Source organism: Pseudopipra pipra, chromosome 3, assembly GCF_036250125.1.
Source record: "Pseudopipra pipra isolate bDixPip1 chromosome 3, bDixPip1.hap1, whole genome shotgun sequence".
In the NCBI taxonomy this organism is placed as follows: domain Eukaryota; kingdom Metazoa; phylum Chordata; class Aves; order Passeriformes; family Pipridae; genus Pseudopipra; species Pseudopipra pipra.
Window position 1 is genome coordinate 100,800,381 of NC_087551.1, and position 13,957 is coordinate 100,814,337.

Sequence of the window (13,957 nt, forward strand, 5' to 3'; positions counted from 1 at the left end):
TGAATAATCCACATATAAACTCCCTCCTGTGCATCAAGACTTCCTGTGTCCTCCTGGTAAAGTCATTTAATCCTACTGGTTACCTTTAGACTTATGTTTTGGATACATATAATTTCATCTAGATGAGCATCTGCTCAGATTAAGTTGCAATATATGATCCCATTTAGATTGTATAACAAAGTATCTCTTGGCTGAAAATCAGGATGTAGGAGAAGGTTCATCATCATCCCAGGTTTCACCCCAAAATGAACAGGGCAAGAATGCATATGCAGTTGGATCTGTGAACTAAGAAACAATTCCTAGCTGCAGAAATACAGGTATAAACTTGGCTGACAAAGGAGGGAGCTGTGTTTTCCAGCTGAGAAGAACACTCAGAAAACATAAAGATGCCAAGGTGCTGACAAAGACTGAATACACAGCACTTAGGCTATGTAAAGGTAAGCAATCAGTTGAAAAAACCCTGAAATGTGTATGTTAAATAACCACTGTGATCTCACTAATTATTCATTCTTTAACTAATAAGCTGCCATATGAAACTAATATTTTTAAAAAATCATCTTACCTCATTTCTCTCATCAACATCCCTGCATTTCTCAAGAAGTGCTTTCAGAGCAGGAACATTTCCTTCTTCTACATAGGTCAATAGACTCTGACTCATCAGACTTGCCATCTTCACAGGGTATTTAAAATGCTTCTATGTAGCACAGCTTATCTGTATTTCAAGAAAGGAAAAAAACCAGAAAAGAATAAATAACATCTCTGACATTTGACATGAAAAAGCACAAACTCTATATGCCAGTAAGTTACTGACTGGGTACAAATACCTGCCATTCTCCTCAACAAAACGCTGTGGAGACACGGGCATTAAAATGCACTACGTTACCATGAAAAGTCTTAATCTTTCTAGTTCTTAGAAAATTACAGAAATTATTCTAACTTCAAAGAATATGCCAACTTGAAAGGAACCCATCAGGATCATTGAATCCAACACTTACTCCTGCACAGAACCATCCCCAAGAGTCACACCATGTGCCTCAGAGTATCATCCAAATGCTTCTAGAGCTCTGTCAGGCTTGGTGCTGTGACCACTGCCCTGGGGAGCATGTTCGGTGCCCAACAACCCGCTGGGGGAAGAACCTTTCTCTAATATCAAACCTAAACCTCCCCTGACACTGTACTGTCTAAATATTTTGAAGGTAATGCATAGTAGTCTTTCATTTGCACAAATGTTTCTGCATTATAGGAATATCTGAATATATTACATACTTTATATATACTAGTTATTTACAATATAACCCTTATCCTTTGTGTACATAAGCAAAACATTGAGACTAATCAGCATTATAAAATACAGTGATTCTATCTAAATTGCAGCCATATGGAACTCTGAGAAACACCATTTACTAAATCAGTGATCATCAACTTTATCCAGACATGCCTGCATGTGATGGCATGTTGTTAACTTGCTAGTGAAACTTAACATGGCTTCTGTTGACTGATTATGTTTTTAACCTCTAATATTCAAAACAGGAGAAGTTTTTCTTGGTTAAGGCAGACCATTAAGAACCATTTCAGACTTTCTAAAAACCTGTGTGCTAATGAGTTCAGAGCACCAGTAGTATTACTGTGCCAAATTTCTACACATACGGCTGCAGAAGCTGAATCATGCACTACACCTAAATTAAGTTTCGTTGGATGCAGAACAGGCTGTGGGGCTGAATACAAGACCACCCCCCCACACACCTTTCTCCTCACCAGTCACTGACATGATCACTCTCTCTGGCTTTTTCTTGTATGACAGCAGTGTAACAGGAGAGGAAAAACTCCACTTCAGTGTTAGCTAAAGCCTACTGCTTAGGCTATTCTCTACCAGGCAGAAGCCAAAGTGGCTTTCCCGGACGAATTTCTTACTTTTACTCTCACATCAAAGCAGCCAATGAGTTTTTCTGCACTTCCAACTGCAGTGGAACAAAAACAGACACGAGGAAGCCAGCAGGAACTTCACCATCCTTAGCACCATGCGTCCAGATTTAGAGATTTAAAACACATAATCTAGCTCCTCTTTAAACTGCTTACATAGTCCGTAACAGTATCACACTATCCTTTCTGCTTTACCAAGTAATTATGTATAGTCAAACACAATGTTGTCAGGGATATGTTAGATACAACCTGAGCTCCCTACAGCACTGCAGCCATCAGATGACCTATATACAGAAATGCCTTGTTCACAAAAATGCCAGTTAACACCTCAGCTAAGATGACAGCAGCTCTGGATACGTGCAAATGAAATTCAGGCACATAGGAATGTCTAGTGACAAAAGAAAGTACAAACTATATGAAACTATAATTCAGACATTATTTAAAACAGACACCTAAAACCAGTAAAAAAAATAAACCTAGATCTAAATCTAGATGTGAAGCCCAGCAGCAGTTTTCCCAGGCACTGACCAAACAGCCAGTCTCTCCCACAAGAAAGCTATAAATAAACTAAGACCACAAAAGGTCTGTCACATTTACCGTACAGTTAAATTACCATCAAAGGGTAAGCAGCACAACAGTGGTGTCATATACTTGTCTTCATTCTTTTTCAGCAGAAGGAAGAGCCAATTGAGAGGTTGGAAACTTACAACAAAAAAACCACTAAAGTACACCAAAAATGAAAGCTTTGAAAAGAAACACTGCTTTTAGTGACTCATTGCAGGCACACTGGCTCCTACTGCCATTTCAGACACAAAAATAGCAGGAAAGTCAGCATCTTGCCTGGCATACAGCTGCCATCCAGAACAGCCCACCTCCCTTGTGGCCTGCAGCAGCATCATACAGCCCTATGCAGGTGTCTCAGATCTTCTCAAGCACCTAAAATGACATTAGATATTGACATACACCTGTATTCCTCCCATCATTTTTTACATTTGACAACAGAAATTCAGGAAATGCGACTTGCCATAGCTCCACTGCCATCACAGCCATTTTCTGATTTTCCTGTGCAGTGTCACAGCTTCTTTCTGTAGCTGTACCTTAAATTCCTATGCTAGTTTCCACACCAAATACTCAACTGAAAACTGTACTAAAAAACATCCACAAAACATGACTACAAATGTCTCAGCAAGTGAATTATACTCTGCAGTTGCTATCAAAATGTCACCAATTACTTTTTAGCTAGTGTGAAAAGTAAAAGAGCATTCAGCATTGCTTCTTCCTCAAAGTAAGATTCGTCCCTTGATGTTCCCTTTGGACATATTTCCAAAAGGCAAAGGCAGCCCTGCTGCACTGTAGATAAGCATCCTGCTCCAGAAATCCCAGTTAGCAACAGTGCAGCTTCTGCCTTTATGCAGAGCTCAATCCCTAGAGGCAACTTAAATCTTTGACTAACAGCAAAACACCTGATGCCAATATATACATCTAGAGATGTGTTTACAAGCTCCACGTCAATATTACTTCTATAAAATGAAAACAGATTTGCAGGGGTAAACTCTCTCTGACAATGTTAGTATTCCTTACCCCCTATGCTTCGCTGTCATATAATATCCCCTTCTTAGAATTAATAAGTCTATTTTATAAAAACAAGAATCACAAAATGAAATACTATAATTGTGAATTTTATATCCTCATATATTTGCTTTTTATTTGCCCCTTTTCAGGCAAGCTTCTTAGAGCACCCAAAAGATCAACATCACTGGAGAGCTTTATGAAAGAATGGTTTAGGGACAACCATCATCATCCAAAACCACAACCCCCCCTTCCCCCCCCCCCCCAATCCAGAAACAAAGGTAAGTAAAAAAGGGTGCTGTTATGACTTTTGGAAACTTTGCTTTATTTCTTCCCCTCAAGAACACAGAACACACCTGAAATTAGGCTGAAGCTTGTTCATGATACTTTCACTCGTGACAGTAAGTCAACGTAAACTGAGCACAGCTGCAATACACCTTTTTATTAAATAAAATTCATGTTATCATGTTATGCAAATTAAGCACTGTACTCAAAGTCCATATATGTGGTGGTCACCAATGAGTGATTTCTTCCAATGCTTCAGATTTCTTTTAAATGATCATAAGGACTTTGAACCAAGACTCTGAGACACAGTCTCTAGCTAGAGAAGTAACTCTATTCTGGCCCCTCCCATGGAAAAAGCTCCTGAAATATATATTCATACAGTTTTCAAACAGCCCTAGAATAAACGAAAACTCTCAATGGCTTATCCTTGAAGAAAATAAAGGATAAGAACTTAATCCCAGCCAAATTTTGTAAATACAGTGCAAAACCAGTACCATTCAAGAGCATCCTATATATAAACGTTGCTTAATTGCTCAATTAACACATTTACTTTGTTCTTTGACACAGCAGTATTTTCACAATCTACACCAAAAATTTCAATTACAACCAGGAATCCATTTGGAAACCAATCCCCTTTCCAGTAAGGATTAATGTTGTTATTTTTCTCTCCCACCAAAGCAAGCCAATTCCCAGTCCACAAACCAGTTTTTCATTCACAATCCTAAATTCCAAGCTTGGAAATCTCACAACATTCTCAGGCAGCAAATGCTTGTATTTTATAAAACTAAGAACACACCAAAAACTATGAAAAGACATAAAGAGCACAAATGGTCAGGTGAAGGCAATGTTTGCAGAGAGATTTACCTGTTTTTGTAAGGCTCTTGCATCTTGAGCTGAAGCAGAGGTACCTTATCACAAACCTTATCACACTGTTTTGGAAAGACTGCAGAAATTTGTTAATCTACAAAAACGTAGCTTCTCTCAACAGCACCAACACTGACTGCAGAGGTCCTGATAACTCAAATCTGCAAATATTTTATGTACTCTCAGAATCTCGTAGTTTTTAACTACATACGAAAAACATTATTACACACTAAATTTTCTAACCATCATAATCTTTTCCATAGCTCTTCCCCTGTTTCTTTTATTGTGTGAGCAGTGATTTTTTAATGAATAGATATAAAAACTAGTCAACAAATACTAGCATAACTGAGAAGACCTTCTTTTCTTGTTTTATTTTCAATAAGTAAAGATAGTAATGACTTACATAAGATTCATACTTTTCATCATACAATGAAAAAGATTGTTGCCTTTTTTTTAATGCTTTCTTCTATTTCCAGACACAAAAGCCACCTTCCCAACATGCAACACTGTGGCAGATTTTCCAGATAACTCTAAAAGGAAATAATTACTGTGCTGCTGGAATCCAAGCACATACAAATCAAATGCGTAAATACACAGTATTTCACCCTTTAAACACTGGAAATGACAGCTTTTCAAATGAGATTTTAAAAATGAGAAACACGGAAGAATTGTGTGTATGAAATTTATTATAAAAGACTAACATAAGTCAGTCTCATATCCTCATACGTTTTTGTGCTCTTTGATGGCATAAAGAAATGAAAAACAGGCTGAAACATCACCTTTACTCAGGCTGCAGGGAATCTTGCTAACACAAGCATTACCCTTCCTTTAGGACACCTTATTGTAATCCCTTCCTAAATGGACATACTTCCCAAACGCTAAGAGATCACAAGTCAGGCATCACTTGAAGTGGTAAATATTTTAAAATATTTTTTCCATGGAGACTGAGTCAACCAGGATTCTGTTTACAGAATAAATTTTCAGAATAGCTGAAATGAATCTCTAAAAATATTAATTTCTGGTATTCAGAGTTGGAGAGAAATAACAAATCTAAGTTTCCATAAGTAGTCTACACCCACACCTCTTCTCCAGTGTCTGAAATTCCGGTGTGACTAATGACCTTATGCTACTTCTCAGTTTTTCCTTATTTATCTGGGAACATTTATTCTACTTCTCTTAGCCACATTCCTATTGTCCAAACCTTTTAACAGATTACCTTTTTTTTGCTACTTTCTATCAATGAACAAAATAAAGTAACTCAAAAATTCTCAATATACAAAAAGTGAACTAAAGCTAGAGACACAGACATTCTTATTTTGAAACCCAAAGCCAATATGACTAAAAAATGTTTGCACAAAAGGAGGTCTCTATGGCTGTAACCATTATTACTGTACACAGTAAGAAATACAGGAAATCAGTGATAAACAAGCCCTTCTTTTCTACGTTATGCACTCAAGGCAACAGCCATTTTGAAATATTGTAGTGATGGATTTTTTAAATTTTTTTTAATAAACCCATGGGGACTGGGGATTACACACAAAAGACTGGAAAAATGTAAATACATATTTAAAATAAAGTGCTATTGTCAGCTGATAGGAACTATCAGATATGTCTATGTTCTACCCTTGTTAAAAATCAGTTAAAGTGTTTGTGAAGTATCTGATAAAAGGATCTATACTTTATTAGAGAAACTAGTTTGAGACAAAATTTAAATATAGTCAATAAACATTAATGTATTGCTAAAAACATGTGAATTCTAAGAGATAATTCAATTTTTGTACAAAATACAAAATGCTCAGTCCTACAAATCACTATTTTGGGTTTTAAATGATCAAATGAAAGAAAACAAATAGAAACAGGTAGCATTATTAAGGGGTTTTTTAAATTATACCAACCAACACAAATCAATTGTCAAAACCTGTATAAAACACATGCAAGCACAACAAAAAAGTCTGCAACATCACCTTACACGGTCTCATATGGCCAACACGTTTCTCTGTACCACAAAATCAAGGGTTTATTAGCCACAGACACAAGATGTAAGACAAAAATCTAACTTTTACAGTATTTACACTTTAAGGAGAAAGTCAATCGTGTGATACAGATCTTTAACATGGAACATTTCATATGCTGTGGTCACATAGGATTTCAAGCAGATCTGAATTCCTTCATAACCAATTCATTTTAAATAAACAGTGCTGCAGAACAATGAATAGATGCCTATCCAGTATACAAAGAGGTAGATTTTCTTACATGTTCTGATCTCAGAAAAAGACCTCCTTTTTCCATTCCATTTCTTTACTATTTGATGGGGGGAGGGGGTGTCAGGCAATTAATCTCATGATTCAAACACTTTTTCAGGAAAAGACATATTATTCTTCCCTCCATCAATTCTTTACCAAAAGTTATCGAGAGGAAATCACTTTTTCAACCAATTTTTAAGCATATACGAGAAGTGGCAAAGCCCTATTACTTTTCAGAGATTTTACTACTCCTTCAGTGGTGCCCTGTGGCAGGACCTGAGGCAATGGGCACAAACTGAAACACAGCATCATGGAATCAATCAAAGAATCAATTAAGCTGGGAAAAGAGATCAAGTATGGTTGAACACCAAGGTGTCAACTAGATTATGGCACTAAGTGCCACATCCAATCTTTCCTTAAGCACCTCCAGGGACAATGACTTGACCACCTCCCTGGGCAGTGTCTAATCACTCTTTCTGTGAAGAAATTCCTCCTAATGCCCAACCTAAACTTTCCCTGGCACAGCTTGAGGGTATGTTCTCTCCTCCTATTGCTTGTTGCCTGGGAGAAGAGGCCGATCCCCACCTGCCTGCAACCTCCTTTCAGGTAATTGTACAGAGCAGTAAGATCACCCCTGAGCCTCTTTTTCTCCAGGCTAAACAATCCCAGAACTCCCTCAGCCATTCCTTACAGGAGCCTTCACCAGCTTCGATGCCCTTCTCTGGACTCAAAGGAGTCTCTGTCTGAACATCAGGAAACACTTTGTTACTGTGAGGGTGACCCAGCACTAGCACAGGCTGCCCAGAGAGATTGTGGAGTCTCCGTTCTCGGAGATACACAAAAGCCGTCTGGGCACTGTCCTGGGTGATCCACTCTTGCTGTCCCTGCTTGAGGAGAGGGGTTAGACCAGATGACCTGCGGAAGTCCCCCGCCAACCTCAACCATTCTGTCATTCTTCATCTTGGAAATCACATGCTAGAAACTTTCCTTATCTACCGTTATATACCTTTCCGAGTCAACAGAAGGAGAGGAACTCGGAACAAGAGGCTCCCCCGCCGCCAGGGCGGGGCTGACAGCGAACCCCGGCCGTGCTCGCGGCACCTTCGGGACGCTCGCGGTGCCCCCGACACCCCCACACCGAGCCCGGTCCGCCCCGCACACGGCGCCGCCGGAGCCCCGGGATGCCCCGGCCGGAGCGGACACGCCGCCGCTGCCAGCCCGCGGCCCTCCAGTGAGGGCATCGAGGCTTGTGGTACCAGGCCCCAGAGCCCACCGCGGACATGCATCCCTCTCGCCCCGCGCTCCCCCGGGGCCCCTCCGGGAGCGGCCCCGCGGTGCCCTTTGTCTGGCAGCGGCAGCGCCGCCTCCCCACCCCCCCGCCACCGTGTCCTTCCTCTGCCCTTCCGCGCCCGGCCCGCGCTCCCCGCCTTCCCCCCGCCACTCACCCCACGGCCAGGGGGACTCGGCCCCTGCGGCGGCTCCCCGAGCCCGGCCGGAGAGTGACACGGAGAGAGGCGGCGGCCCCGAGCGCTACTCAGCTCGCCCCAGCGGCGACGTCCGCCATCTTCCCTGGCTGCGCCTCCGCCCGCCCGGGCCGTGACGCGCGGGGGCGGCTCCGCCCGGGCCCAGGCGCGCCCGTGGCCGCGGGCGGCGGGGACGGGCACGGCAACCCCGGCCCGGGAGCACCGGCGGGGCAGCGCCGAGGGGGGCACCGCCCTGGAGAGCCTACGGCAGTCCTCCGGCTGCTGTCTGAAAAAAAAGAGGGGGAAAAGGGTTTGTGGAAAATTGCTGCTGCCTGACGGATAACCCAGAGACAGGTGGTGGTCAGACCGGGGGTGAGGGCTGCCGCTGGGAAACAGGAAAAAAAAAAGAGTAAGTCTCACCTCACCTCGCCGTTGTCCGTGAAACTCGGATTCGTTACCCGGTGTGCAACAAGCCAATAATCACATACTCGAGAGAGACTTCGGTTATTTATTTATTCTCGAGGGCACAAGCCTGCGTGCTCGGTGGGATTCCACAAATCAAGCAAGCCCCGCTGGAGTTTATGCACCATTATTAATAATGTTGATGTTAGTAATAATTTGAAAATTAATAACGCTGAGGAAACAGCATGAAGCCGAGTTGGGAGGTTTAAGCTGGATAGCAGGAAAAGCTTTTTTACCCAGAGGGTGGTTGGGCACTGGAACAGGCTCCCGAGGGAAGTGGTCACAGCACCAAGCCTGACAGCGTTCAAGAATTGTTTGGACAACACTCTCCAAAGTTGTTTGGACAATCCTCCCACACGGTGGGATTCTTGGGGCATCCTGCGCTGGACCAGGAATTGGACTCGGTGATCCTGCTGGGTTCCTTCCAACCTGGCACGTTCTATGATTCTACAATTCTAAGATTTATACACAGAAACTCAGTGTCAGTAACCTCCCAAGTGCAACCCCTTGGGTTGGTTTGCAATTTCCGTAACAGTTGCATAACCCCAGCTAACTTCTACGCATGTTCAGGGGAAGGGTCTCCACTTCTTTTTGACCTGTAGGAGTGATTTTTAGTATTACAATGATTGTCCAACTATAGGATACATGGACCTTGGTCTTTTGCCAAGCAGGCAATAAATACAGACATACATCAAAATCTTGTTAGCTCCAGGATGTCCTTGAGTAAGGGATGCTGGCTGCTCTCTGTTCCATTGATTAGGTCGCCTTTCTTGCTGATTAGGCCTGGAAGTACACCAAGATCAGAGTACGTCCTGACTTAAGATAATTTTGACATATTCCACATTTTGCAATAACACCACATACTTTGAGATTTACCAGCTTCTCCCAGACTCCTCCAAAGCCCAGGTGACCAAGCAGCTTCACAGGTATTTCGAAAATTCCCCTCACAGCCCAGGCTGGGGTGTGTGTGGCTACAGTCACCTGATGCCATTCCCTACATGTTATCAGTGCTTTCAGTGATCCTAAAAATGCATCTAGTGACTGTAAAATGCCACTTCAATCTTCAGCACAGTCCAAATTCATGATAACAGATGCATCTAATTCATTTGGACGACTGGATGAGAGATGATCTCTAATGACTATAGCAATAACATCTCCCCAGGAGATCATGGAACCTACCTGAAACCTGGGATGGCAGCAAACCAGCCAGGCAAAGGAGCAGAGCCCCCATTTCTAAGGTTACTGAGTCCCAAGTGTTGATATAAATCTTTACAACACTGAGATATTTCACCTCTGTAAAGAGCTATGACTGTTTGCTTCCAACAGGGCTTCCTATATATCTCAAATACTTATAATCCAGAAAGCATGCAGCAAGCTCACTTTTTAAAGCATGAATTCTCATATGACCTTAAGAAAGTCTTCACACCCTGATAAAATATACAGCTGTCTTTCATGCACAAAAGTTGTTAATACAAAGCAAAGGTGCAAGTTGTGAAATTCAAAAGCTAAATCCACTTAGATATTGCCCTAAAACACTGGTTCAGCAGAAAAACTGGGAGAAATTAAGTACTTAAAGCATATTCTTCTTTACACAATAGAAATACAATACGAACAAATGGAGGATGAATCCCTGCAGTTAATGCTGAGCTGAAAAGTGCCCACCGTGCTACCTGAACATATGTGTAAGGGCCACTATTCAAGAAAGAGTGGTCCTGATGCTTCAAGCATCTGTGTAATCTTATTTACATAAGAGAAACCACAGTCTGACAAGACTGCCTCTTAGTATTTATAGATTTTGAAACATTTTCAAAATATTACCCTTTTTTTACAGAATTGATACGGAAACATATATTAGTATCTCACTTCATGATCTCCTCATAGCCCAAATCCTTATTCCAGTATCAGTGTTTCCACCCATCAGGTGCTAGCTGTGTTTTCACCCTGCAGTTACAAAGTTATTAGGCAGAAACAGTAGTTCCTTCCCTCCTGCACAAAAAGGAACTGTACAAACACTGTGAATATGGAGGCAGAGAAAGCACAGTTGTCTGTATGGTTCTTCACTTTCATCCACTTGTGCTACAGATGTATCCAGCTCCTTGTGCTCTTCCAGTTGTACCCTACACTAAGAAGAACGACGCTTTCTCACCAGGGATTACTTCACATAGGCAGTGAAATGTGGTCCCACTGTGGTTTATTTGGTTTGGAAAGATAAACTTTAGCCCACACAGAGTAATAACTCTTTTTCTATTATACATGACCATCCTAGGAAGAGCTGTAAGATATACTGCTAAACTCTGCTGAGGGTACAAGTCTCCAACTCTGATCTAGAAAGTAGGGTGAACACATCCCTCCCTAGAACAACTTCTGTATTCTATACTGAAACATCCTGCATGTTATCAGGAAGTTACTCAGATGGAATTAAGTTAATTATAGACACAGGAAAACATCTGCTGGCTTCAGGATGTTCTTAATCATGACACTTTCTGTGCGGTACCTTAAAAGAACAGAGTTAAAAATTTCCATCACCAACAAGTCTTAGCATTCTGAAGTAGTACCAGAAAGCTGTGTTTTATCGTAATCTGTTCAAATTAATTTTTCAATAAATGCAGGATTGTTTGGTTCATGAAGACACTGCATACTCCCGACCGACTCTGTTGTGAATGTTTATTTGTGAACGCAAATTCTATTGCAGTCTAACTTCTGGTTAGAATGACACAAATCACCAGAGCTTCTAAAATTGCATATAGCTTGTCCAAGAATTCTGAACACACAAGGCTTAAAAATACCATTGCTTCAGTAGGGCATTTCAAGAGAACAACACAAACATTCCAGTATTCCTCTAGGGTAGGACCCCTTGCAGAAACAGATCTGTGTAAAGGCAGAAACAGATCTCTGTAAAGATGTCTTCAAAAACATTGGCTTTACAAGGTTTGTACAGAAGCAGAATTAATACCAGATCAAGAAAAGAGAAAAAATTATTTAATAGCGTTTTAGTGATATATAGTCATATAGTTCAATAGTGATATATAATATCCCTTCTTTTCTCTAACAATCTAAGCACACATGGTAAAAACCTGCAGGTCAAGAAGTCTCAGTCAGCTTTAACATCCTGTCACCAGCCAACAGAAACTGCCGTAGCAGAGTCCTGGTAGTCAAGTTTCAAAAAGAAAAAAAAAAAAGAAAAAAAGAAAAAAAAAAAAAGTACATGTATGGTACCCATTTAGCCCTGCTTCTTTGGAACCATCAATCAAAGCAGCAGCTTCTTCAAAACACTGAATTTGATTTCTCAGTTATGAGGTTTCCATTTCTGAAGCTAAAAATACACCAGTTGGTCATTTCTGGAACTAGTGCTTGTCAGGCAGCAATATGCTCCGAGACGGAGAATTGAAAGTTGCTCCAGTATCTTTCCCAAGTAACAAGAGGCTAGACTTGAAATTTTATTTACCAGCTCTACTGGAAAATAATTATATACATATACTTGTATATGAGCTCTAGAAAACAAATTAAATAAAACCAATTTTGAAGTAGAACATTCCAAATAACAGTGTAAATCCATGCAGTGTATGTTTAGTAATTAAAAGGAGAAACCGCATTAAAATAATTTTGTTCTTTACTACTCATTAAAGACAGACACCAAAGAATTTAGACAAAAAGAAGTTTGCTTTTCTTTTAAACTACAGTTTAATCAGATTTAAAGACACAAATTAGAAAAAAACATTTATAGGCAAGTTAAAAACACCTTTAAAACATAACAGCATGCTGCTTCTGCAGCACTGCTGAGACAAATTAGAAATAAGTAATTATTAAAATATCACAATCACAGTGTAACTAACAGTGGTATTTTAATTTTACCATACACCAACACTTAGTTTATGGATCTGTTGAAAAATAACACTTTTTAAAAAATATATATTTTGGAATAATAAAAATGAAATTCACTGACAATGTATTATAATCTGAACCAGGAAAGGCAAATTTAGGAACACTGTAGCTATCCACTTTTTAGGGGTGTTCTCTCACCTTAACATATGGGTGGTTGGAGGCATAACTACTTCTGCATTGAGGTAAAACTATTCCCTTGAATGTGTAACCAAGGCAGGAAAGAACAAAGTTCCATATTTTAAATTCTTAAATTGAATAACTTATTACAACATCTTTGAATAATGCTATGTTTACCCATTTTACACTATTTTTCACCCAATACATTTTGAATGTTCTCTTCTAACTGATCTAGAACACATCTGAGGTCTGGGATTTCAGAATAACTACCTAATTACTATTGTAGCATTTTGACACCTTTGTCACAGTAAGACACATCAGCAGATTCTTCATAGAAATAGTCAATACCACTGGACAAAAGAAGATACAAAGAAAAGATGTAAAGAGAACTGATAAACACATCAAAAGGCAAAAGATGCATAGGCAAATACTCCTTAACTTATTGTGACAATTGTTGCACCATTAATACGTAGTGTTGCACTATTCCAATTACTGGTCTCTAGGCACCCTGTTTCTCTGCTTTTTATTTCAGATTATATTGTCCCAGTCTTGAATCTGACTAAAGCATGGACCACAGCTACCTATTCATATGACATATTGCAGTGAAACCTGAAGAAATCTAGCTTGGGGTATTCATCCCTTAGAGAATGAAAGGAAGGAAGAAGATTGTGAAGAGGTCTGTTTTGCCAGGAGGTGTTTGGAGTAAGGTGCTGGACTGAGTCACTACTAATATAAAAAATTTCCTCTGAACGTGGCCCTATCTCAGATCTCAGTCTGAAGTCAAGATTTCTATTCCTAGCCTGAAGGAGAATATCCTGTAAAGGTTGGTTTTGCAACAGAATGAAAGAAGCCTTTTCCTTGCCACTGAAAGTGTAAACAACAGATTCTATTTTCATCTTAGGAAGCAGAAAGCTTAGTAGTCTGAGAACAGAGCCCCACAGCCTTCAGATGTAATGTACAACCGGAGGGCTCAACACCAGCCTCATCTGAATATTGATATAGCTTATTTTAAATGTATTTATGCACGCTATATGTAACTGCAGTTTGTCAACTCAAAGTTTACACAAATTATATGGATATGTACATGGGTTTAGAAAATTTAAAACCATCTAAAACCAAAACGGGGGCTAAGTCACTGGACACACAACTAAT

General features: G+C 40.3%; 1 protein-coding gene across 5 annotated transcripts in view; it reads right to left on the minus strand.

The window, feature by feature from the left end:
* Window positions 1-8,427, minus strand: part of KIDINS220 (kinase D interacting substrate 220) — a 77,736-nt gene extending 69,309 nt beyond the window's left edge. For all 5 annotated transcript variants that reach the window (XM_064650486.1, XM_064650485.1, XM_064650484.1 and 2 more), the window contains exons 1-2: window positions 8,327-8,427; window positions 563-712 (exon numbers count right to left, since the gene is read on the minus strand). In XM_064650486.1, the coding sequence (XP_064506556.1) occupies window positions 563-670 (108 nt within the window). In that variant the 5' untranslated portion in view covers window positions 671-712; window positions 8,327-8,427. The remainder of the gene's footprint in view (window positions 1-562; window positions 713-8,326) is intronic.
* Between the last annotated feature and the right edge of the window lie 5,530 nt (window positions 8,428-13,957).